The following is a 27,068-nucleotide window of genomic DNA, read 5'->3' as shown; positions in this document are numbered from 1 at the left end:
CACCTTCTTCATTAGAAAATTCTTTGAGATTGATTGTTTAAATGTCCTGCAATGTTAAAAACACAAGAAAATGCTTACATTAGACTTTAATTAGTTTAGAATGATGAGCATTTTAGCAGAAAAAATCTTTGAAGAGAAGCTGGGTCTTTAGGAATATGTAGACCCTAAGGACTTGAGTTTTGAGATATATACAAATATATAAAATTCATTGTGTAATACCTTCTTTTTCATTTTATTTCAGATGTATGCAGCTGACTTATGTCGGTCATTTTGTGAGCTTTTGAAGGACATAACTACTGAAGGTCAAGTTCAAGTTTTAAAGGTGGAGTATAATGAAAATAATATCCAGAGGCTCAGCTCTGTACAAGTAATGTTTTCAAGTAGAACTTAGAACCTGTAGAACATATTTATCAGAATATGACATTGGAGTTAAATCATCAGTGGTGGTTTAAGTACTTTTTTGAAGCCTGTCCATCTGTGTGGAGACCTAGTGAGTGTAGAGCAAACTTTTCCAGTCTTTACTGAATGTGATGTGTATGTATATGATCTCCATAAAATTCCTTTGTGTCCATACTTCCATTTGTATCAGACAGACTTCAAACAGTCTTTGTTTGCCTTTGGTGTAAGTTGTTATTTTAAAAGCCATAATGGCTTAAATAAAATTACTAAAGTCTTTTCAAAGCACCAGAAAGTTATATTTTCACACAGTCTTTAAATGGTGCTGTGGAACTCATAAGCTTTTGAAATATTAGTAACATTAATGTGAATGTGTCTTTTGAAGAATTTCAGGAAATTAAGTTGGAATATACATTGAAAGATAATTGAGTAGTAGCTGTAGTGTACTAGTTTTAACATTTCCAGTGGTTACACTAGCAGGATGCTCTGTGTTGTTTATGAAAACTTGGACTTGAATAAAATGAATTTTAAGTGTGATGGAGGATATAAATTAGTTCCCACCTGTCTCTTTGGTGGATTACACAACTGCTTCCAGAATCCAGGACAGAAAACAACTGGTGAAGTTGACAGTTTTTCCCTGTTTGTAGTTACTGCTGTGAAGGGCTTAACGCCTCTAGTTCCGAAATTTGAAATGTCAATTCCAGTCTATCAATGATATTATTTAAAGTCTGCAGTTGGGCAAACATCTTATGCAGCAGCTTTTAATCAGAATTCTAAAATGGAATTATACTGCTAATACAGAACCATTTATTCACTCGGGTCCCAGTGTGACCTTGCATTAGCTACAGGATTTGTCTATTATACTTGGGACACTTTCCTAGTATGCTCTCTTGATTCTGGAGGGATAACTGAGCTATCATCCTTGTAAATATTTTTAGAAGAAGTGAAAGTTTTGTCAGGGTTCATTATGCTGACTTGTTAAACAAAAAAAACAAACAACCAAAATCAAAAAAGAAAAAATCTAGATAAGCATTGGGAACAGAAATACCCGGAGGTATTCTCTGAAATAGTTTCCTACAAACAGCTTTGGCTGGATTGTAGAGAGACATTAAAACAGTAATTAAATTAATAAGGTTGAAAAATACTAATTTGGACTGATAAGACAATTTGTTGCAAAATTGCTGAGGCTTGATGTGACTTGATTTTCTAATTATCTGACACAGACAATAAAAGGTTTAAAAACACTGTGGGAGCAAAGGAGTTGGCCAAAACTTCCGGTACTCAGAAAGATGAATAGGGGAAGAGTTATGTTTACCTTTGTATATAATAAACCTCTTTTGTGCCTCTGCATATTAAAGGTCTACAAAATTGAGAGGCATTGAGGAAGGTCAACTCCTTAACACTTTTCTCAATTCAAAAAATAGAGTATTAAATGAAAGTATTAAAAACAAGGCTCAAAAATGAAAAGAAAATATTTACGAGAGATTGGTCAAGAGCACAGAAGGGCTGATCCTTGCTGGAATTTCTTTGAGGTGGAAATTAATGAAGTGTGTTTGTGTTAGGAACCTTTGTGATACCTTTATGTGCTTTGTAAATATATCAGTTTGTTCATGCATTTGGCATCACTGTCTTTACCTGGATGCAGGAGTGAGGAGCCCTCAGCCCATTATTCTCACGGCCTCTTCACATCTCTTTTGATGTAAGGGTAGAGCAAAAATGTCTGGGCAAAAGAAAAACTGAAAAAGGCAGGAAAACAAGTTACTTCCGGGAACAGCACGTGGGGGGAAAAATAATAGCAAAGGGTAAAGAGTTTAAACATTGGGAACCAGAGCAAGGTACCCAGAATAAGACCTCTGAGAACACATCTGCAGAGAGCTGATAGGTCTTAAATAGTGGTTTCTCAAAAAAGTGACATGACAAAGCTCTGGAAATATGCCTTAAACTGCTGGTACTTCGCCCTACCTACTACCTCAATCTGCTGCTTTTACTGGGACCATGACAAGGTCCTTTTTTTTTTAAACCACATCATCAACTTTTCCTGGGCCATGGGGAGGCTTGTGAAGTGCTTGGCTAGGTGGGTTTCATTGTCCTGTAAACTTTCACCAAGTGTGTTTATGCAGATCAGATTTGTGGAATATTTTGCTAGAATGTAGTTTCAGCAGTCTGGGGTTTGCTGGTATTTAATCATAAGCATACTATGAGCACTTTGTACATGTACACCAGTACACATGGTTTTAAAGCTTTGGTTAAGATTTATGAATGTACTAATGGTCTAATTTGATTTTGTTCTTAAGGTTGTAGAAAATGTCCTAAAAGTCAACCCTGTGTTGGGTCCTCAAATGTTTCAGCCCCTTCTGCCATCAGTGTTCAGGGGGATTATAGATGGGGAGGTAAGAGTTATTTCACCTGCTCTACTTCTCCTTTGGAAAATGACAGCACCTTTCTTCATCTCCAGTTTTTTCATACTGAGTTGTATTTTCTCTTATTTTAAGAGCATGTGATAGATTTTTGACATCTAGTTTTAAAGTCATTAAAAGAAACATAGTAACACAATAAAAAGCAACCTATGTATCACTTGTTTGGTCATGTAGTGTTTTAATATTTGTTTTAATAAAATAGCAAAAATTTTATTCTGCTGTTCCACCATTCCTTCACTATCAACACTTATAAGAGCTGTGACATTAGGCCTGGTTTAATCCTTAGTTTTTGTGAAGATACATTTAAGATACACTTTTTAATTGTACGTGGAGCAGAGAAAAACAAACTAAACCAGGGGAAGATCAACTTGATCTTCTTTTCTTAATTGGCATATCTAATATGGGGAGTTGAAAGGTATGAGATAGTCTTTAAGATTTTGCTGGCTTACATGTCTTCACTTATTGCTTTTCTCTTTGTATTCAACAAAATTCTGTGTTGGATGAAAATGAGTAAAATCAAATGTACTTCAACTGTGTTGAACCTTTCAGTTTTGTTAGCAGGATTCAGTGGGTAGAATTCTTCAAGCTTTTTGACTTCTTTGATCAAAACCTTTGCTTTTTTTTTTTCCAGTTGAAGACTTTCAAATGTCAATATGTGGCTCCAATTACTGAGCTGAATAAGATTTCCAAATTTAAGCCAAGTAATACTATAGAGCAAAGTACTTTCTGCTGTTTAAAGCACAAAGATAGAGAGTAGGTTATTAAAATGTCTTCTTATTTAAGACTGATAAATCCATTATGCCCTACTCAGAATGTATTAATCTGGGTTAAAATTTTTAGGTAAATGTTGGCATTTTGTTTTTCAAGTAGACTGTTTTACAAAATACAGTTATGTTGTTACTTGCTGAATTTAATATGGAAAAATCTATAGCTTCCTTTAAAAGTAAACCTTGCAAGTAAAAGTAAAGTAAAAGTCACCTTGCAAGTTGTCCTGTTAGGAGGAAATTATCTATGAAATTGCCATAGTTTTATATTTTAAGAACTGAGAACTCTGAAGATTGCTCACTCAGTCTTCTGTTCTTAGAGCCTCTTAAATTGCAATTTATAATTTAAAGTTTAGTAAAAAGCATAAGGGATGAGTACAAGTGTTTTCCAGGTATTGCTGCTGTATGTGTCAAATATTTTCCTTTTACTTAAAACAAGCACCTTTTGTTTTGGTTTATTTTTGTTTCAGAGGTACCCAGTGGTGATGTCTACTTATCTGGGGATCATGGGTAGAGTTCTGCTACAAAATGCAAGGTTTTTTTCAGTACTTTTGAGCCAGATGGCATGTGAATTGGGTCAGGAGGTAAGGTTTATTGTCCTTTTGTGTCCTTCTGGTTTTTTTGTGTCCCGGTATTTCAGCAGTCTTACATTAGGAAGTCTTGCTTTCTTTTGACCTGAAGAAACTTTCTCCTCTATTACCCATGCTTGTTTATGCTGAGTTAATCTTGAATAGGGGCCCTTCCCCCTCTTTTCTCCTTTCTCTGAACACCTTGTAACAACTTCTACATGTTGCCATAATTACTTACAATATCCCATTAAAATTTTTATATAGTTCTTAAATTCTCTTCTTGCTGCATCCCACAATTAGCTGTGTAATTAGCCCCTTAGTTCACATGCCATTGTAGGGTGACAATTTCTTTTCCTGGCCATCTTGGTGGGTCTTGCACATGGAGAATGTTCTAATCATTCTCCCAAGTTTCTAGAGTATCAGGTTCAGTGTTCTTCAGTTTCACTGGTGAGGTTACTTTTGCTACAGTGAGGATCATTTGCTGCAAGTATTCTAATACATCTTTAAGTGAAATTTTAGTAATTTGCTTTTCTGGGGTATAATACAGTTTTCAAACAGATAATGACAAGTCTTTTTTTTGTTGTTGTTTTAGTTTTTTAATTTGTCACTGTGTAGATAAAATAGAGTAAGTCTATGTGCTTGGTTTCTGTGAGACTGGGGAAAACTGAATCATTTGCTGTCCTGAATTAGTTCTCTCTTCATAAATGAAATGCATTTCAAACATCTAGGTTACAACTAATGGTATGGAGGGTTCAGGGCCTGGAAGCTTTGTCATAGAAAATTTTAAAAGTACCTATTGCTTGTTACTTGTGTTGGGTATACAACTGTATGGTGTCTTTCCAAGACTAAAGTATTCAGTTGCTAGAAAAAATAAGTTATTTTCTAAACACACTGATGTGCTCATAACTGAAAAGGACTGTTGTGTTTCCCAATGCAGTTGGACCAAATTCTTGGTAACATGATTGAAATGTGGGTTGATCGGATGGATAACATCACTCAGCCAGAAAGAAGAAAACTTTCTGCCTTGGCATTACTTTCTCTTCTGCCATCATTGAATGGGTAAGCAAACGTGCAATGCCTTAAATAACAGTGCTTCAACAGCACTGGGAATTATTATAAAGTATTTCACAATTCTGCAGCTAAATATTCCAGTATGAGTAGTTTTATTTACTTGCTTTTCTCCCCTGGAAGAATATTGAAAAAGATGGAACTTCCATGCTACATTGTATTAACTGATTTGGCTTCACAGCATTACAGTAACCTTTCTTCCATTTCATAAAGTATAAGTCAGGAGCCAGCACTGCAGATTTTATTGTTTATTCTCATATTAACTCAGAACTGGCTGCTTCTCTCATATGTGATTGACATGTTACTATTTCAGTGTCCCTTCCAGGGAGCAGTGTTCAGTTTTCTTTCCTGTTGTAGGTGATCTGAACTTTCATCCTGGTTTTTTCCTTTGTGACATTAAGTGGAAGAAAGAGTTGCTGTGAAAGATGGTTTTGTTGCTGTGAAACATTTTTTTCACTGTAGATTTTATAGCAAGCAGATTTTGTTATTATCCTTTCAGTACCTGTCATCATTGCTGGATATGCATAGAAAATGAAAGTTTTAAAATGCTGAATACACTGACTTCTAGGTTGTTAATACCAGAAGTCATGTATAACACGTTTAGGTGAGAGTTCAGTCCATAGTTAGCTTCAGATTATTTTTATCTGTTTGACGTTCAGGAAGACAACACTGCATGAGTTTACACTTAGTCTGCTGTGTTTCCTTAACAGTCCTTGAGTACTGTCTGTTGGGCATTTAGATTTTGCTCCCAAATAAATACGAAAAGCTATGTTAGTATCTGTAGAATATGTACATATGTAGGTATCTGAATATGAGTATGTAGCGTCTGTCAAAACTGTAGACTCTGTAGTCACTATCTGAAAAGAAATTAGGGAACACTTAGATGTTATTCAGAGGCTTCATTGCTATTTATATGCACAGAAATTTTCCCTTTTTTTGTCCAGTGGATAGTCAGGATAACCATCTAACTAAATGCGAACCAAGCAGCTGCTTTATAAAAGGTTTTTTTCCCAGTAAATATAAGTGTTGTGTTGTTCATAAGTATCTTTGAAATGTTTTTTAAAGAGGTGTTAGCTAAAATTTAAGGTGCTGAACTACATCTGTCTTCCTGTGAAGTTTCTGTTAAAGAGAGGAAGGAAAAAAAAATTCTTTAGATAGCCATGTTATTTTGAACTATGTTCAGCTGCTCCAGATTTCCTGCTGTAAAAGCCAATTATTTCTGGCAGTCCTTAACATAATAAAACCTTCTGCAAATGACAGCTTTATTTTTCAGTTACTCGTATCACTTAAGAAAGCTGCTTCTCAAATAAAAAGCCTCTCTTTAGTGGACGTATTTGTGTCAAAGCTATGAAAATTTCACTTACACAGTTGATAGACTGCCAAACTTACCTTCATATAGAGTGTGTGAAATGGATTCTGTCAATTGATTTTTTTCTTTTACTACAGCAATATGAGTCATTCTGGTTTTGCTGTATCTCAGGGGTTATACTACACAGACTTGCTGCATCCTATATCTGTAGGCTTCTTGTGCAAGTCCATTTGCACAGTTTTAAATGTAACACAGTATTTAAAACAAATATTTTGATTAGTATAAAGTATTTTCAAGAAAAGCTGAAGTAATTGTTCCTGTTGGAATGTCTCACTAACCGGTTTCCTGATTAGATTTTACTTTCAGTATCCAAGGTAAGTTCAAGATTTCTCAACTGCAGAGGCAGAACAGAATTTTGTCTTCTGTGCATGGCTGATGGGCTGTCTTGGGAAGGCCAAGGTCAGGGTGAGATTCTTCCCTCAGCTTGCTCAGTAGCAAGCTCAGATTTTCAAGGTTCTGCTGTAAGTAAAACAGACATCTGTGCTGTGTCTAACACTTCGAGATTTTTTTTCCTTTTGAAAAGAGAGGAAAGAGGGGGGGTATACGAAAATAGTAGGGGAAAATGAGGATAACATATAAAATGAAGATAACATATATTTTCCTTCTTCCCTCAAAACTGTTTTATGGATAAAATGTTGGGGAAAATATTAAACAGTGACCTTTTTTATTTTCCATGTAACCACTGTATAGTATTACTTCATAGATTTAAATTTTTCTCTAGTTAGTGGTTAGGTTTAAAATTACAAATATGTGGAACTCTGGACTTTCTGCATTTTTGGGGAAGGTAAAACTTCATTATTAATTTATAGCCAGTTGACACAAATAATTTCCTGTTTCAAGTACAGCAGCTTTGACAGTGTCATGAGTGAAGGATTTTAGAGCAGATAAGGTAGAACAGTTGTTCACAGTGGCTCTTGGACTGACTAGAAAGCAGGTTGTAAAGTGAAAAATTGTTACCCACATTGTGATTTTCTCATCTAGGCAGTACCATCCATAGACAGATGTAATAGCATGCTGCTGGTATCAGTAGTAGTGCTGCATTTTATTCCTGTGTGCATGTCCTTCAATCTAGCATCCTGTTTATCTTCCCACAGCTGCACATCGTGTTAGTGGTTAGAAATTCATATTAAAAAAAAGAACAATAAGTGCTGCTTTCCTGATTAGTGTTGCAGCACCTTTTCACAGAACAGTAATTTCCTGGTATTGCTTAGGAGTTTGCCCAAATTAAATGTGCTACAATTGTTTGTTTTGCTATCCACATGCAGTCAATTAATACTAGCATTTTTTTTTTTTGATGTTTGACAGATATATGCATTGGCAATATTCTCCATATTTTGTATTCTCACTGCCTATTTATCACTTACCCATCCACATGCATTTTCATTCATTTATTAAAAAATCTTACTATTTCATAAAGTAGGTGAAAGACTTCTGTCTTTAAACCGTTGTATGTAATGATGGGAAGCAGTAACATTCAGGCAGTAAGGATACACTTGTGGAGTTACAGTGTCTCCATGTCCAGTACATGAGGAAAGTGTGGATAGACACACAGTAGCTCTAATAGGAATGACTTTCTGAAAAATATTCAAGGACTTGAAGTTTTTTGGAGGAAAACTGTATTTGAGCTAAAGTGTGAGACATGACATGTGACAGCAACCTGGATGAGTAAATTCACAAGTGTTGTGAGTTTCCTCTGTCATAGTTCAGTCATAATTGCACTTGTCTACAACCTTAATGGCTTGTTCGTGAGCATGCAGCTGCAAGAGTACTCTTTCAGACTCAGTTGAGTTTTATTAGATGTGCCTTTGGTGCCTGAAATAGTGCCTAGTGAATATGGTCAGCAGCAGCATTCTGCCTTTTATGTGTTGCAGAAAATGTATGGGCCTCCACCACTTCGTAGGGTTCTGCATTTTGAGTTCTTTAGCATCCTTTGTTCCTGATGCTGAAACAGTACTATGTGCTCTTCTCATATCTATATCTATCTATCTGTCTGTCTGAAATAATTATCTTGCTTATTGCAGTGTGATGTCAGTATTACAGTGTTTTGGAATGTCCTTCTCTGGTGATACTTGAAGATCTTTTAATGATTTATTTAGCAAAGTAGAAATCTTTTTTCTTCCTACAGTTGCTTGTATTTTAGTAGTACACAGACCACACTGAAAGATTTCCGAAACAGGCCACTAATTGTAATCCTTGAGCATAGGCTCATTTTTGGTGGACCTACCTTTGTGGAGTGGTACTACTCTTAAGTAGAGGAGACTCTACCGAGCTTAAAATATGAAGTATTTTAGTTTATCTTCCATCATTTTGGTTTCTGGTACATGAGTACTTTTCATTATACCCCTTTGAGTAAAATATGTTTATGTATCGTGGGGAAAGGGTTAAGAGATTCTCCAGGTTTCTAATCATTATGTAAATGAATGTCTGCTTTTCTTCATTGTGTATCAAGTCTGATATGTCAGCCAGTATGAGTTCTGCCAGTTAGATAATTGGCATTTTGTGAGTGTAAGTACTTACAGTATGCAATTATAAATCTTCATTAGGTTATTATAGAATTTTGCCTCTGTCATTTTTTAAATTTACTTACTTGGAAATTTTAATTTTCCTCTTAAAAAGTTGTCTATATGTGGTGTTAGTAAATGGCAAGAAAGTGCCTAATAAAATGTCATGTTCTCCTCAGGATAGTTATGTCCTCATTTATAAAGTCAGAATTTCTTACATAATTGCTTGTACATCCTCATTTCTTTATAGGGATGATACTCCAAAGATATTTTATCTTCCCCTCCATTTTTTTTAATCTCTCTAGTTAAAGGTATGCTCACCCACGCCTCTAATAGACTATTAGCATTTTAAGGAGCTCTTTAAATTATGATTTTGCAGTTGTCATCAGTGTTTGGCCTTGGATTTATTTAGCTTGCCTGACAGGTAACAGCACAGTTTTAATGATAAGAGTGAAAAATGTGGTTTTGGTCTTAGTCTGACTATCAAAGTCTGCATATTCAGAAGGTTACACAGAGCATTGCCAGCTTCTTTAATGGCATGTCACATTATGGCACTGGCAAAAGGATGCACTCATTAAACTTTCCTTGTTCACCGTCTCCCATCAATTTTTCTCCTACATTTGGCTGCTACTGTTGACTGGTCAGGAGTATATTATCTTTTCCCTAAGACCCTTTACCCTTGATTTCAAGGAAAAATGTACCAAGTGATAGCAAGGAATTATGTCACTAATTGCAGCTAAACTGCTGCAAAAAAATAAACTGCAGTCACAAGGGTTTGGATGCTGCTGATGCCTTGTTTTTGTTCATGGTCTACATAAAATATTTCAGAAGTCTTTCCTAAAACTATTCTAATTACGATTTACTGTAAATTCTAAGATTTTAATTATATAAAAGACAGCAAAAGATAACAGACTAACTAGCTTCCTTCAAATCCTTTGCAATGTATAGTTTACATGTTTGTAAATTAGACACTGAATAAATTGTGACTGAAGTATAGCATATTACTAAAAATGTGCAAAAATCACAAGATTGTAACAAAATTAAAAAAAAAAAACAAACCCAAAACATAGTTTTACAGCTATTTTTGCACTTGGGTTAGTTGGAGCTGTTTTGGTACATCTGCTTATCTCTCTGTGCTACACTCTGTGAAGTCAGAGACTGCCAGAGAGTAGCTGAGATTTTTTCAGTGACTTTTTTTAACAGTACCAGACTATTATGATAAGATACTAGAACTGATAAACATCACAATTCATATCACTACAAGACCTTCTGCAAATAAATAGTCTTGAAAAATAATGTTTCATATCTAAACAATTTAATGAGAAAGTGAATATTTAAAATAATCAGGTTTTGATATTAAAAAAAAGCTTAAGTATGAAGAAAGCTTGTATTTTTAAGAAATAGCTTTTGTATTTTGTGTGTAGGTATTCTCTGTAGTAGTTGTTAAGGAGTGCTGAAGTTTTCTCTTTATTTTAAGTATTTGGAGCTATCAGTTGCTAATGCCAAATGTGTGCCCATCCTATCTCCTAAACTGGGAGGCAGAGTGTGGTTTTGCAATTGAGCTTAGTTTTGATTAAATTTCTAGAAGCTTAAATTTGGGAAATTAATTTGACTTCTTTGGACCTTTTGGTTTGAATTGCATTCATATTGAGTACAATAACACTTTTATAATTTGAACAGAATTGCTAAATATTGCAGTGAAAAATAAAGGATAATGCTATAGTGTTATTGTCAGTGTGTCACATTTGTGCATTACATCCATGGCCAGCCTTTTTTATGTCACTGTTTTGTTCACAAACTTGGTAATTGCTCCATAGAACTTAGATTTGTGAGTAAAGAGATGAAACTAATTGTAACAATTTCTCAAACTGAGCTTTTAGTTTCACAAGGGCTTTCTATCATATTACTTTACTGTAGTTTGAGGTCAAATTAGGTTTATAGAATGGAAACTTATTTTCCTGTCCTCAATGGGAATAATAATTATGTAGTTTTCATGCTGTGGAAGAGAAATTTTCAGTGAATGATGCAGTAAGTTAGGATTCTTACTGAAACAGAAATATTAAATGCTAAAAGGAATCTGCAATATTTGAGACAATCAGAAATGTTTTGGCAAACTAAATAATGAGAAAAGCAGAAAAGTGTTTTGGGATGTGATAAGTTAATAAGGTATCAATATTTCACCGGCCTATTGCATGTTTATTAAATGTTGATGTCTGTGCTGCCTAAGCAGTAGTTTAGTTCCTGAATTGCTTTGATTTGTGGTCATATCTAGAGATGATGTGGGCAGAAGGAAGTAGGTGTTAGAAAAAATGAAGTTGTACAATAGCTTGCCTGTGGAGAATAAAACTAGAAGGAAGAAAGCCCTGCAAGAGCAGATGGTCACTAAATACAATGGGAAGGCAAAAAACTGTTTCACTCTTATAAGCTTAAAATAACAATTACAGTGCTAAAAATTGGTTGTCCTAGTTTGTGGGCTTTAGCATAATTTTGTAGAGATTATGAGACTGAAATCCCTTCTCAAAAATTGACTTTAGACCCTGTTTTTTAACTTACTGCGTGTTTTCTGCTATGCATAAGTGGGATTTGGATGACTAGTTTGTGCCATCTAATATTCATTATATTGGCTTTAATATAGCATGGGTGCAGTGCATGTATGTTCTTTCAATTACTTTGACCTGTCATTTTATGCACAATTTGACAAATTGCTGTTACTCAGGCTTCATGCTTGTATTTACAAGGAGTCATTGTTGAACTAGATTTTAATATTAAAAAGCCAATAGCATTACTTCAAACTTCTTCAGTATTAGTATATTAAGATAAAATTCACTTGTGGGTTCAAAAATAATTTTTTATGTTACCATGTGAAGCTTTATTCAGGTGCAAACCTAGTAGCTCTCTTGCTGCAGAGGAAAATTTGTACTGAATAAAATATGAGAACTGCCTAAGCTTGTTAGTATTTCCTGTGCTTTTTTCCTACAGTTTTCAAAAAGTAATGGATTTTATTGTTTAAGTACAAACCAGTTTAAGAAATGGTGATGCAAGTTACACAGTTTCCCACCCAGCCTTTTTTATGGTTTTCCCCAAGCGGTACCACTTATGTGGCACATAATTTTGTGTCTTGTTTTTAACAAATACTGCTTTCAGATACTCTAACAATGTGTGGTATTAAGGAAGTAATAGCTCCAAATTACATTGCAATGAGATCTGCAAGCCTTTGGGTGCAGAATTGACCAAGTGTAAAACAGAACTTTCTCTAGATTTCCTAGTGCAGAATGGAAGGAGCCATGATCTGGATTAGGGTTTTTTCCTCCCATTTTGGGCATGAGATTCAACCATCAGAATAGTTGTCAGTGTGCTCAGAACCACAGCAGAGCTAGGGTTCAAGCAAAAATTTTGTGAATATTCTAAGGTATTAGAATATACCTTACACAGAGACATTCAGCCACTTACTGACCATCAGCTTTCTTTTATCTGGTCGCTGCTCTACTGATTCCTCTAAATTTTGATGCTGTGTGATATACTGTACTTAAACTTCATTAATTCCTTTTGTTTTTCAAAACCTGTCGCTTTTGACATTTTGCAAAAAGAGAGCTCTGTGAACATTTGCCTTTTAAAATGTTTTTAAAATTGACTTACTTCTTGTAGCTATAAAGGATTGTTCCATACAGCACACCTTGGAAGAATTTTATTTTGTTGTTGCTATTTTTTGATTTTATTTTTTTTTTTAACACATATAGGTTTCAATATAAAGAGACTATTGAAGTTTAGGTAGAGGGTAATTTCCTGTTTGAAGTCACTTCCCATTTTTGGCCAGTCTCTGATTTTCTCCTCATCTGACTCTGCTGATAATCTTTTTCCGTTACTGTTCCATCCTTCACATCCAGGATACTACACCAACCTTCCTGTGAACTATATGGTATTTGCCTTTTAAGTAAATGATGTGACATTTTATTTTATTTCTCTCTATGTCAACAATTATGTTAAATACTGTGAAAAAATGTGTGAAAATAAATATTCAGATCTGAAGAAGAATTAGTTTTCTTATTCATCTGTTGATCTCAGAAAAAAATAAACAAATGCAGTCCTAATTCTGGGTTGTAACTGATACAGGCTTTTTCTGAAATTGCCCATGGACCAATTACACTTACTGTTTTCTTATTTTAGACTAGAAATTTGGAAGAAAGCTGCTTGAAAAGCATGTCCCTGTCTATACTGCTTCCCTTTCTAATGTGTGTCCTGCATTTCACATTGAATAATATCGACAAAGATATTTGTGTTACATTTTATCCCTTATGTGAACTCATGCTTCCTGTATGAGATCACTGTAGCTGAAGGGACTTGATGTTCTTGCGCCTCTTTTTTGGCTGTGGCTACTGATGGGCTTTGTTCTTTTGCTGAGCAGAAGGTCTTGCTGCAGTAAAATCATGGGGTGTTAGTTGTGTTGCTATTTGTAGGCTTAATCTCCCCTTTCCTCCTTTGATGATGTGACTGAGCTTTGCAAGTATTTCTTCCCTTTGATGGATAAACTGAGGGTGTAATCTCTGATCCTTAAGCAAGAGGGATATTTATCAGTGTTTTTCTGCACAGGGGACACTGCAGGAAATAAAAGCTGTGTGTGGAAGGTGTGGCTCTCAGAACCAGAAACCATCTCATAGTCCTCTGTGGATAAATTTGCTTTAAAAAGGATGCCCTAAAGTGACACTTAACAAAGGTCAAAAATACAAGTACACAGAGCTTAGTGCCACATCATACGAGTTTCATGTCCTAAGATCTCATAGGTTTGTCTGGGATTGCTGGCAGGTTGTGCCTTGCCAGAGGGCAGGAGACACTGGGCTCTTCCCTCCAGTGTGTGTGTCTTTTCCCCTCGGCCAGACCCCTGGGATGTGTGTGCATGTGAGCTGCTTGGCTCTGGAGACACAGAGCAGTGTAAGTGTTGCTGCCAGTTTAATGAAGCATTTCAGGTTCTGGCTGAAAGATAAGGGAGTTACAGATAATGCAATAGTGCTGTTACAAATAGTTGTGCTTTATTCTAAAAGTTATACCTAACTAAGATAAAACTCTTTTTACCTCTCCTAGATAAATCAGTAGATTTGAAAAAAAAACCCAAACCTCTACCCCTCCAAAAAAAAAAAAAAACCCAAACAAAACCCAGCAGTTATGGTCTAAGATAGTTCTTGGTTTTCTAGAAACAAATCACTGAGATTTCCTTTCCAACAATACTTCTGAAGCACAGATAAAATGCCTTCCTGTCCCAGAGTTTCCTGTATCCATGGCAACCTGACTTCAGGCACTTCTTTCTTGGTTTCCTGAGCAAACTGTTGCAAACCCCGGAGCAAAAATGTGAGGGCTGTAATACACAGCAATACTGCCTTTACAAAGGTTTCACAGATGAGTGTAGCTGGTCAGCTTGTAACATAGTCCAGTGGACTGCAGACTGCAAAATAACGGAAATCATGAACTTCAGATTTGGGGTAAGGAAGTGCTTCTATTTATTTTAAATGTAACTCAGCTTTATAAGAGTAAAATTCAAACTGTAAGTGAGCTGCCGGTAAAAGCTAACTTGTTTACAGTTGGCATTTCTACTTGAATGCTTTTAAAACATTTCTTAGTGATGGTTAACTGTAACAAGTAGTTAATATAAAGTATTTTTTATTTAATATGAGCTGTTATTTTGGCATCTTAGATGCTTTTATGCTACAGCCAATTAAATATTTTCTGGCTGTGTTAGCACTATATTTATTTAATTTTCCATTTACTTATATTTTATGCAGTGGAATCCAGTTAGTAAGTTGGAGTTTTAAACTGCTTGTCTGGCATGAGAGAGTAATTTGTAAAATACCAGTCTTGAGAGAAATGCTAGTATTTTTAAGACTGTACATATAGATTCAAATAATTATTAATAATATATGATGAATATATTTGAATTAATAATAATATTTATATACTTCTTTTTATCTCTACTAGTGAAGTCAGAGATGAGTAAGAAGGCCAAAGACAGGGATATGTGTGTTCTGCAAAGTTCTTCACTCTGCCCAGGAGCATTCCTGTATATATTTAATTGTTTTCTTTTGTTGCTGCTCCAGAAGGAGGCTTTTGGCTGTCCATCTGCTTGTCAGCTCTGCACAGGGAAACAAATTAGCTGCCGTAATGTAGGGCTTTCGAGCATCCCTTGGAACCTTCCAAAAACAGCAATTCTTGTTTACCTCAGTGGAAATAATATATCACATGTCACTCCAAATGATCTAAGAGGCCTTCAGAAGCTTGCTGCACTCTACATGGATAACTCAAGTGTTTTGTATGTGCACCCAAAAGCTTTTGTGGAAGTCCCCAGACTCAGCTACTTGCATCTAAATAGCAATAATATTAAACGCCTGGATCCAGGAATCTTTGAAGGCCTTTCCAAACTTCGTTGTTTATACCTTCAGAATAATCAGATAGCTTTTCTTCCCAGGGGATTATTTAGTGATCTTGTTTCTGTTAGATATTTAACACTTCAAAGAAATCGTCTCAGTGTCCTTGGAAGTGGGACTTTCTGGGGCATGATAAGTCTCCAGACACTAAACCTAGCGAATAATAAGATTTCACGGATATCAGATTCAGCATTTCATCATCTTGAAAATCTTGCATATTTGTTTCTTGAAGGTAACAACTTGACACTAGTGCCATCAAATGCTATTGAAAGGCTCAAAAATCTTGAAAGACTTTCTTTGTCTCACAATCCCATTGGATCAATTCAGCCTTTTGCATTTAAGGGACTTAACAAGCTTAGATATCTGTCTTTGAAAAATATCAAGCTAAAATGTGTTGCTGTAAATGGATTTTTTGGATTAAACAACCTTAGTCAGCTAATCTTAAGTTATAACGATTTAGAAAATATAAATTCCAGCACTTTTACTTTATTGAACAATTTAATGCATCTACAGCTAGACAGAAATAAAATAGCCAGTATTGGCTATGGTACCTTTGAAAAAATGGGGAAGTCACTTAAAGTACTCAGTTTAGCATTTAATAATATCTCAGAGTTGCACCCTGAAGTGCTCAAGCCATTAGTATCTTTAACCCATCTTCAGGTACATTCTAATCCTTGGAACTGCAGCTGCAGAATGCTTGCGTTACTTAATTGGCTGGCATCATCATCTGTTTCTGCAAGAATCCACTGTCAGAGTCCGCAGAGTGTGCGTGGTAGAGCTGTGCATTTTGTGAAGTTCTCGAGCTGCGCTGGCCCCGCTGCCGGCGCGGGCTCTGCCCCGAGTCTGGGATCCATCGGGATGCGGCGCGGCGCCGCCACGCTGCAGATGGCCTGGCACAGAGCGGGCAGGCACGACGCACGGGAGCAGCTTGGCTCTGCAGGAGCTAACCATCTTGCTTTCTGGGAAGGAACTACAGCTACGTCTTCTACCCCATTGGCTGATGAGGAATATGCTGTTGAAATGCCATCACAGGCAGCTACAGTGTTATCAACGTTGCCAGTGCAAATACCGGCGGAAACTACACCTACTAATGCAAATGTAGAAGAAGAACAGTTGTTTACAACAGATCCTGCTCCTGTATCATTAAAAACAACCTTGATTTGTACACAACAGGTTGAAAAGCTGAATCAAGCTTTTGACATTTTACTAGCCTTTTTCATTCTGGCTTGTGCTATTATCCTGTTCTTAACGTGTAAAATTATTCAGTTTAGGCAGAAACTAAAGGTGCTGGAAAACTCAGGGGAAAAGAGTATAGAATATTATGGCTTTTATCAGCCTAGCAGATACAACATAACCGACTCAGTGCAGTCTCTAACTCGGAAATCAGTGGAACATTCAGAACTGGACCAAATAAGGCTGCTCAAGCGAACAGCATCAGAAAGTCAGGCACAGGTCATCTTGTTTGAACATTCATCATTGTAATTTATCTCATTTGATTTGATGTTAACTGTGAAATGAAAGGGCAAGAAATCAAGAATTCAATTCTGTAGAAATACCTCCACCAATTAAAATCAGTTGCTTAATACAACTGTGGAAAACAGCACATTTGGGTTCTGCATCACCATTTGCTTACTGAATGTTTTGAAATTATTTCATTATATGTCGTTTCAGTCTAACATGGATAGGTTTATTAGCCTCAGTCCCTGCTTGTAGTAATTGTTCACCTATGCTCAAGTATACAGGCAGTATAAAGTACACTTTAATTTATTTTGCACTACTTAATGATCTGAGTTCCTATAGCAATTCCATGGCTATTGTGAAGCAAACAAAACATCAGTTCTTATTAGGATCATGAAGCCAAGAAATCATGGGGAATCAGAAAACAGTGTTTTGTGTGTTAATTGTAATAGAGTTTCTAAGCTCTTCCTCTGTTAAATGAAGCACAGTAGAAAAGTGCACATTTACAAGTAGCATGTTCAAACTCTCAAGTAAGAAAAATTTCGAACTATACAAGTTCTATTCATACCTATAGCATATTGTAATATCCAAAGTTGTGTGTTCAGTCTGTATAATGAATATATTAAAGTGATTTTTTATTAGTGTGTATCTGTGTCATTTTATGAAATACCCCAAATTAGAGTTAAGAAAAACTAAATTTGTATTGAAATTCACCAACATTTAATGGCTAAATTGATAAGGTATTAGAGCTGGTTAGTTATTGTCAATAAAAGATCATCATCTATGTCATCTCTGTAGTAATATTTTGAGGGACTTTTTAGCTAAATAAGAGGAACAAATTGAAATACTGTAAATACATAATGCTAAATTAATGGCTGGAAGAATTTTTATATTTGGTTTATATTTGGAGGTGTCAGGTCTAGGTATTTGTTCTTAGTGAAGGCTTCATCTTCAAAATAGGGATATTTTCCTATATAGTTTGTATTTAACTTTTTATTTCTATTTTGATGTTCTGTTATTGTCATGTTATGTCTAGTATGTTGTACATTTATTTTCAACCTCAATTTCTGCAATTTTTGTTTTTCTGTTTGTTACTTAAATAATTCAAACTTTATTCAGGAATTAAAAGTCATAAAATTGCATTCCAAATAGTCCAATACTGTAATGTTTTCAACCAATGAGACTTAGTCTTGTGGATACTGTTTGTCTTGTTGAGATCTGTACCCCTGAGATTTCAGCTGTGCTGTTTATAAGTTACACGGTTTGCAGTTAGACTCAAGGAAAAGTGAGGAACAATGCTTAGGTAGACTTTCCTCCCTGGTGTTGTAGAAGGATGTTGTTGTTCCAGGCTCTAGCCTGGAGCCTGTGCCATTCTCCAGCTGAGCCAGAGCTGCCCTCAGTATTCTTGTTCTATCCCTCCTCTTTCCTGCAGGTGTAACTCCTGTGCTTATCCAGACTGTGCAGGTCCTGGTCATCCTGTTTGCCCATCTGCAGTTCTTTTCCAGAAGGGAATAATCTATTATCTGCTACCAGGACATATATAAGTCTTGACTGCATTGAGTGGGTGAGAATGTGACTTCACTGTGGTTTGTTATTAGTGTAATGAAATAATACTCCATTAGATTGTAATTTACTGTATCACAGATCGAATATTTCTAGAGAACACACAATTCAGCTTCTTGGACAAAAGCTTAAACCACTTGGTACTGCTTGAGTAGAAACTATTTTTTAAAAGAATTTTCTAACGTAAGATCAGATGTTAAATATAATGGGCAAATGCTTTTAAGAAGGGAAGACATTGGCTGTAATTTATGCACTTCTTTCCAGAGGCTAATCCACTGCGGTCTCTTCCTCTTTAACCCAGTTTTGTCACTTTGTCTCTCCTGCATAACTCCTTGTGATAAATATTGATTCTGTTTTCACTTAGTAACAACTGCACAATCAATGATTTCAGCAGTTTTATGTGCTCTATTTCTGAATTTTGATTTTACATGGACACCTTCAAAAATAATGGACTTCAAATGCAGTAGAAACTAGTTAATTTTTTCTTGCTACAAATGCTGCTGTGCCTTTGTTACAGAGGAGTTTTGGTAGTGCACAAAGGTTAAAAACTGAGTAAATCTAATTCTCAGGGAACAGCTCTGTTATTTTAGGCTCTGATTTCCACAGCTGCTCTTTATAGAAAGGCATGAGAGGTTCTCTCTGTAGGTGCATGTTTTTCACTGACAAGCTGCTGTGGGAGTTCTTTGCCAGATGTGTCTCACCATCTGTAGTGGTGGAACATGTAAGGAAACTGGTGTCACAGCTGTTTGTGCAGCAGAGAGTTAGAGCAGTTGAAAGCCATCGTTTGGAGTGAAGCTATCCTCTCATGTCCAGCTTGCCAACACAAGGATTAGACTAACAAGGCACTGAGAGATTTATTATGCAGTTGTGAAGGAAATGCCTTTCTTTATCAGTCAGTGTCCTTTGTATTTAAATGTTCACACCAGGAAACCAACCGTTTCATGTGCATGTGTGGTTCATATGTGTATTAAAATCATTAGGGAATACATTAGAACCCTTAGTTGAGTCTGCCCTCATGAAGCAAAGTGGTGCTTCTGGTTTATGATCAGTCGTAGGACTCCCCTGGAAAGATTGTCTCAGCTGCTACTTCACTGCTTTAGGAGCTCCCTGGAACTGTGCAGTTCCTAAGGGGTTTGTGTATAATAATTGTTTATGTCACTTACTGTATGTGCAGAGTCATCTCTATTTGTCCCACTCCACCTCTTTCCTTGGCTAATGAGATAAAGAATTAATTAAGCTTTCTCAGTATGTACACTAGTAAAGATAAGAAATCAAACTCTTCTTGGTGTTCATTGCTTCATCCTGGTGAATGCAGAAAAGATGTTTTATCTTTCATTTAATCTCTGAAAAAGTATTTTTTCTCATATAAATCTTTATTTCTCAACTGAGGGACATGCAAAGTAGATATGAGGTCCATTTTATTTAAGCACCACTAAAAATACGTCAAGATGTGTTTTAGCATGATGATAGAGTTTTGTCTACAGTAGTTGGGTATATAATTGAAGTAAAAATTGTGAGTTTTCACATGGAACTTCAGGATAATAATTTGTGCAGATAGCTATGTGCATTAGAAATGATGGACAGAATGAAAAAAAAAAAGCTCCTTTTTCGCTTTCAGAACATGTGAGGCCTGTTTTGTCCTTTGCAAAGCTTTTATTCTTTTATCTGAAAACTTATGCAAACTTTGAAATAGAAGTTTTGAGATTATTCATATAGAAGCTGCCCTGAATGCTAAATTTTGTTTTCTTTATTGGTGAGGTGAATTTTATTAACAAGCATCATAAAATACCCTTTCTGTAATAAAAATGTAGTCATTATATCTTTGAAACTGGATTATGGAGTGGTTTAGATCCTGACTGTGGGCCTTTTACTTCTGCTGCATACCAAAAGAGGTTTTGTCCCAATAATTTAGGAAGACTGGGTAGATACAAAACCAGTTACAGCCTGATGCTTTTGTTTGTTTCATTGCTAGTCTGGATTGTATGCAATTCAAGGGGGGAACTGCCTTCCTCCAGGTTTAAGATGTTAGTATGAAAAATATTAACTGTTCTGTTTTGAAAATTCATCTGAATACAGTGTTGGTCTTCTTTGAATCCGCTTCTCTATTTCTCTGTTTCTTGAAATAAGCAGGCTCTTATTTTAGTCTCTTTGAAAGAGTATTGCATTGAGTGGCATGGCTTGCCTTCTCATCTATGAAAATAAGGCCTGATGCATTTTATATTGCTGTTGAACTTTGAGGTTTCTTTTTTTGAAGCATGAGTCTGTGGTGTCTTTATTTTTCACCAGCATGTGGCTTGTGTTTTAGAAATTGTTGCACTGTTTATTGACTCCACGGTAAATATTTCAGTGGGTCTTTGGTAGGAAGAAAATGTATGTCCTATTTAAAGCGGGAAAAAAAAGAAACAGTATTATATTTGCTAAAAGCTGCAGGCAAATTACATTTTGAAAAGTCTTGTACATTCTTTGTTCTCCATAAAAAAACAAAACTCTCATGAGTCTTCCACTAAAGAAAGAAGTGAATTTCTCACTTATGCCATGAAGTAAGACTATCCTTTCTTTCCAAGAAATTAATGATTTCCCTATGTGCTTTTGCAGTAACTTTCAACTATCAAGGACAGTATTTTTGCTGTTCTGTACTGATGAAACCCCATCTGGAGTGCTTCATCCAGCTCTGGGGCCCTCAGTATAAGGATACTTCTGGAGCAAGTCCAGAGGCCACAAGGTTAATAAGAGAAGTGGAGCACCTCCACTGTGAAGACAGGCTGAGAAAGTTGTGGCTGTTCAGCCTGGAGAAGAGAATGCTGTGTGGAGACCTCTCTTAACCTCCCAGCATCTGAAAGGGCCTGCAAGGAAGCCAGAGAGGGACTCTGTTCATCAGGAATTGCAGTGATAGAACAAGGGGGAACGGCTTAAAACTGAGAGTAGGTTTTGTTTAGATGTTAGGACAAAATTCTTTACTGTGAGATTTATGAGAGAAGCTGTGCCAGAGCAGCTGTGGATGCTCCATCCCTGGAAGTGTTCAAGGCCAGGTTGGGTGGGGTTTGAGCTGCCTAGTCCATTGGAAGGTGACCTGCCTGTAGCAGGAGAGTCAGAACTAGGTGACCTCTGAGGTACCTTCTGGATTCATGCAGCCTGGAATGAAGGAATAATACAGGAAATGGACAGCATCCTGTATTGTTAATAAATGGTATGAACAGGGCATAGTTTGCTTCTCCAGAGATCAAAGTGTTCACATTTGTTCTTTGTTGGATGTCCCTTGTCTGTTGACATGAATCTGAGGGCAGCTTGTTGGAAAACACTAACCTTTCTCATGTTGGGAAATATTGACTGTGTTAATGGCATTTTTCTAGAGATGTGTTTCAATAACAAACTTGAGGCAAGAGTCTTAATGGAGGCATGGTAGGCAGGATCTGTGACTTGGTTAAACCTGTGCTGTCTCAGAGGGCTCATTGTGCAGGTGGCTGAGTCAGTGTTCACTTTCTCAGCTGTGCTGTGGGGGTCAGTAGGTTGGTTGCTTGCTGTCTGCAGAACCTCACAGAGATTGTCTACACCGTGTAATGCTTTGCTGTTCAGAGGTGAGGGGGAAGCCTTTTGGCGAAGGAATAAGTGTCTTTTAGAATAGACTGCTTGCAATCAGGCAGTAAAAAATTATGTCAGTTTTCATTTCATGGAATTCAGGAGTTTCAAGTCTGGTGATACAAAATACACTTCAGATCCTGGCATGTAACAGTAGCTGAATTTAAAAAAGTGAACAGAAACTAATCCCTTTGAAACAAGGGATCATGAATAAAATTATTATTTTACCAAAGCCAATATAAAAGAAGTATTTTCTATGCTTAGTATTCTAACTTGATAAACATTTTTTCCAAGGCATCTATTGCTATTTAACTGTTTATCATATGTATAAAATTTTGCTGTGTGTCCGACAAGAAGTTTCTCAAAAGCAGTTGCTATTTATAAGGAACTACAGTTCATCCATGTCTTCAGTTTTCATCCCAAATAAGAAAGGAAAATGAAAGAATATTAGGAAATAGATTTGTCTGTGTTAAAACTACAATCAAAATACAATATATGGACTTCATGTTTGGTGCCTGTAAGTAAATGGAATGCATCTGCCTCTGTCTCTTACGGAGCAGCACTAGCAGCACCATTTTAGGATGAAATTCCAAGAAAGCAGTGAAGTGCTTCAGTCAGTGTCAGTCACAGGAAAAGGGTTGTAGTTTACTGTCACCATTCTCCTTCTTTGCTGCATCTAGCTAGAGGTATTCCTGAGATGAACATCTTTTCACTTGCAGTTTGTCTTCACACTTTCACCATTTATAGAGTAGGAGTCTGAGATCCCAGGTTCTACAGTAGTGTGTCTCTGGCATTAGATGTACAGTAGCAGAAGTGGAGCAGAAGCAGCAGTTGGCTGCTCTCCATTAACCAGGAGATTAACTAACTGGTGTCACCTGCTTTATCCATCATGGGGAGATCGTGTTTGTATGCCCTTACCCTATAGGCACATCCTTTGTCAAGGCAGGGGAAAATGTAAATGTGTTTAGTGTAGTTTTGGGCATTGTGGGCTATCTAGTCAAGCCTTCAGGTCATGTTGATTAAAGGTACTCATGCCTTTTAACTCCCAAATTACATCTACCAGCTCTTTGCATTAGTATTAAATAGCCTTATGTGTCAAATGGCAGAAGGTGCCCATGTTGAAACAGATAAAACCTTTTGCCCTTTCTCTGTACAGTTAGGAAAGTCACATTCTTGCAGAACTGAGTGCAGGGGTTTTCTCCCCACTCTGGGGAGCTGGATACCTAGGAGGGTCAAGAAATGCAGGTAAGTAGGGGAGTGTATGTTCTTTACAAGCAGCCATTGCTCAAAGAGTTGGGTAGGTTTATGCATCAAATAGTGATGGTAGACAAGGTGTAAATGTGTTGGGAATAGAAGCCACTGCTCTCTTCCCTGCTGGCAGGAGCATGCCCTTCCCACTCAGTTCTTGACTTCTGTGCTTATGTATATTTTCTTTTATTCGATTTGCAATTTAATTCTAGGTTTTCAGTGGCATATTAAGTTTTGTTATATTTAAAAATAATGTTTCTTGTATATTTTGAAGCTATTTTGTAATTTTAAAAAATGCTGAATTCTTTTCTTGATAGTATGCTCAGCTAAGCAGTAAGCAAGGAAAATACCTCTCAGTAAATGTACTCTACAACTGAGCAAATTTCCTGTGCAGTTCCTTTAGCTAAGTCACTTTCCTGTTCTTTTCCAATGTTATCCAAAATAAATTTGTTCTTTTACAGAGTTATCCAAGATAAATTTTGTGGTATCATCAACATTTCAGTGGAAGGACTGCATGATGTTATGACTGAAGATTCTGAAACAGGAACATACAAAGAGTAAGCGGAAAATCTAATTTAAACTGGATTTAACAGTAGCAGTATTGTTTTATATGAAGTGTTTTCATTTGAAAAATCTTTAGGCAGTTAAGACATGGTTGTTAGAGTTCTATTTTCTCAAGAGCAAATGTTTTAGGAAGACAGAAAACTTTTGGTCTTAAAATACTTTCAATGGGGAAGGAGGGCTTAAAATGACAGTATAATTTTATATGGTTCATTAAGTTATCTACTAAATTATGTCTTAAAACATTCATATGCTTAGATTTATTTTTTGCTTACTTGACTGTTCCATCTTAAATTTCAATACAACAAGCTTCTATGTTGATAGGCACCACCTTAGCTCAGATGTAGCTCAGAGTTTCTTTAAGTATGACAATATTTCACAGCCTGGAAAGCTTGAAAATGTATCCCACAAGGACAGTTCTCCACTTGTTCCATGTAAGGCATGTACTGTTACAGGATACATCTCAAAAAGACAGTTTACAGAGCTGGGAGCAAGAGCTTGCTTGTGGCAGGAATGTGGGTGTTGGAGTGTCCAGAGTGCACTGCCACCCACCCAGCACCACACTTGTTCATCTCCTTATGGCTCCCAGGTCACTGGTAGTAGTATGTCAAAGCTGGGGGAAAAAAGAGAGCCCAAACCCCTAATGAATAATAAGATATTTTTGGACAGCAATATTAATGTCATTTTTATTGCTGTAATGATTACTTTTAGAATGGAGTTGTAAGACATTAAAAACAGGATATTCTTACAGACAATGCTAATAACAGAATTTACTGATGCTCTGATACTAAGAAGCATTTTCTTTCAGATCATTTCAGATGGAACAGACTGTATATTAACTAATTAATATTAACTGTTTAAGGGGGTGTTTGCTGCCACTGAAACTAGGTGGCACAGAACAGCCAGGATGCAGTCTATTAAATTCTTCACTTAAAACAAGTGGTATGCACACAACTATATGTTGAGAACAGTCCACCCTCACACTGAGCCTGAACTGTGCTTAAGAATTGCTTGCCAAAGTACTTCCCACCAAACTGTCAGTAAAGAGATGGAACTCCAAGGTCTGGCAGCATGCACAATGTCTGGCACTGTGTTTTGTTTACTATTGGAGACAGCATTGCAGAGTCCTTCCATTTCTAAACATGTTGCTTTGCCAGTATTTGTTGAAAAGAGTTCTCACTGAGAAATAAATAAACTTTATTCTGGTTCATTTCATATTTTAAGCCTGAAGGCTTGTAGAACTTGTCACTACTTTTCCAAACTCTGGGCATTGTTTTTACTTCATAAAGTATAGTCACATTGAACCAAGGACATATTTATGTTGACAGGTTTTTAAAGAGCTGTTTGAAAGATTTTGACTTTTGCATAATATATTTTGACATCATCTGGAAGGTAAAGTGAGAGCAGTCATCTGAAATCATGTGCATTGTTGTAGCCCTTTAGATTGAAGAAGTATGGCTTAACCTTGAACTGGTTCAGATAATATGTAGTCCACTGATTGTCATATTAGCTAATTATTGTAGTGCAAGAAGTAAAGTTTTGTGCGTGTTTAACACAAGAAAATCAAAGCTGAAACATTATAGAATTTCGGCCACTGAAGGATGAAGAGAGAGTAAACATGTACAGGGAAAATTGCAAAGGTTAAACCATGGAAATGGCTTAAGTGGCTTAACCACTTAATGAATACATTTTAACTGGAATTTTTAAGCAAGTGTTGTAGTTAGAGCAGTGAAATTTTGGAAGTGGTAAAAACTTTGTAATTTTTTAGATTTATATTGGATTTTAATCAGGTTATGGAAATGTTTACACTATCTTACAATACAAAGGTATTGTACTCAGCCAGGTTTCCTAGATTTCATATTTCACATTGTAGTGATAATTATGAGAGCTTTACAAACCTCAGATTTTCTGGAAAGGGAAGCATTCCATTGCTCTAGACTTGTTTCACCAATAGTCAGATTTTTCCCAGTTTTCTCATCCTCTCTTGTTTTATTCTTTCCTCTCTTTGTGTTTGGGATTTTGTGCTACCTGAAATTTATGAAGGTCTTAAAAAGTTGATTCAATCTTCTATGTTTTGATAATTGACATTGTCTCTTTTTTCTTTAATAAACTGAGATGCCAGCAGCCATTTGTGAGCAGAGGCAATTTTCTGTATTATTCTGAAATAACTAACACCTTTATTAAAAATGGCTTCTATATTAATATTTGGCCCTGCTTACCATGCTGTTTAGCAAGTGTTTCATACAGCTCTAAACACATGTTAATGGAAAACTAAATATGTAAACAGAATATGTCTGAACATTTTCATATAATATCATATGAAAACACATAAAATGACAACATTTTCTCATTTTAGTAACATTAAAATGGATTATTAATCTTAGTTAATGGAGCATTTCACATGCTTGTGGAATGCAGCAATTAAAATTGCACAGTAGTACAGGACTGAAAATAATCTGCATCTGCCTTGGTTCTTTGAAATATGTGAATTATGGTCCCTTATGTCTTAAATCATACCTGATACATGATGGCAAGTTGTCATCATCTGGGTGTTTTTTAAATCATTTTGGTTTTTAAAGCAGAAATTCCAGGAAAAGATTTGATAAAGTGATGGAATACTTGTCTGTTGTTTTGGCATAGAGCATGAATGAAAGACATGTTTTCTGTAGGATAGCTTTCATTAATGTCCTTCTAAGTCTATTCAAAACATTTCAGCAGGCAGGAAAACCTATGACTTTTAAACTGTTTTAAACAGTTGGGTTTTTTTCTTCATATTTTCTGGTTTTATACTTACTTCAAAAATAAAAGTTAAAATATAGCTGTTATTTGCACACGTGAGCACCTGCCAGTTGAGGGTTTCAGCAAAACAAAAGATGAATTTAAAACCTTTGTTCAGTGCCTTGTAGATTTTATTATAGAACCAATAGCACTCTCCTTACTAGAGTTCAGGTCCTTTTGTCAAAGATCTCTCAGAAAAACATGAATGCCATGAGACATCTTTGCAATCTTTGTGTATGTGCCACTTTGACTCAGTATAGAGTGCTTGTATAGCACTTTCTCGAAAAGAGTGGAAAAAATTTCTGTAAGGATCAGTAGGTTTTCTATATTGTTTTTTTAAAGCCACACAGTCTGTTTTCTAGGTGCACAAATGCACCTTAATCCACAACT

The 27,068-nt window shown here is 36.1% G+C and overlaps 2 protein-coding genes across 3 annotated transcripts in view; both read left to right on the top strand.

Annotated features, from left to right (window-relative positions):
- Nucleotides 1–27,068, top strand: part of IPO11 (importin 11) — a 79,749-nt gene that overhangs the window by 47,369 nt on the left and 5,312 nt on the right. Inside the window, exons 26-30 of one of the 2 annotated variants that reach the window (XM_079330136.1) lie at nucleotides 242–322; nucleotides 2,691–2,786; nucleotides 4,048–4,161; nucleotides 5,084–5,205; nucleotides 23,801–23,896. In XM_079330136.1, the coding sequence (XP_079186262.1) occupies nucleotides 242–322; nucleotides 2,691–2,786; nucleotides 4,048–4,161; nucleotides 5,084–5,205; nucleotides 23,801–23,896 (509 nt within the window). Of the gene's footprint in view, nucleotides 1–241; nucleotides 368–2,690; nucleotides 2,787–4,047; nucleotides 4,162–5,083; nucleotides 5,206–23,800; nucleotides 23,897–27,068 lie in introns of both variants that reach the window. The other variant, XM_079330135.1, reaches the window with a different exon arrangement.
- On the top strand, nucleotides 12,877–18,852 carry LRRC70 (leucine rich repeat containing 70). Its single transcript, XM_079330137.1, has 2 exons — nucleotides 12,877–14,555; nucleotides 15,049–18,852. The coding sequence occupies exon 2, from the start codon at nucleotides 15,060–15,062 to the stop codon at nucleotides 16,974–16,976; it is 1,917 nt and encodes a 638-aa protein (XP_079186263.1). The 5' UTR covers nucleotides 12,877–14,555; nucleotides 15,049–15,059; the 3' UTR covers nucleotides 16,977–18,852.

This window comes from Erithacus rubecula, assembly GCF_903797595.1.
Source record: "Erithacus rubecula genome assembly, chromosome: Z".
In the NCBI taxonomy this organism is placed as follows: domain Eukaryota; kingdom Metazoa; phylum Chordata; class Aves; order Passeriformes; family Muscicapidae; genus Erithacus; species Erithacus rubecula.
Note: the sequence above shows the minus strand (reverse complement) of the source record. Positions and strands in the feature narration are given on the sequence as shown.

Excerpts from the sequence above, each read along its gene's own strand:
- LRRC70 (XM_079330137.1), top strand. The coding sequence starts at position 15,060 with ATGAGTAAGAAGGCCAAAGACAGGGATATGTGTGTTCTGCAAAGTTCT.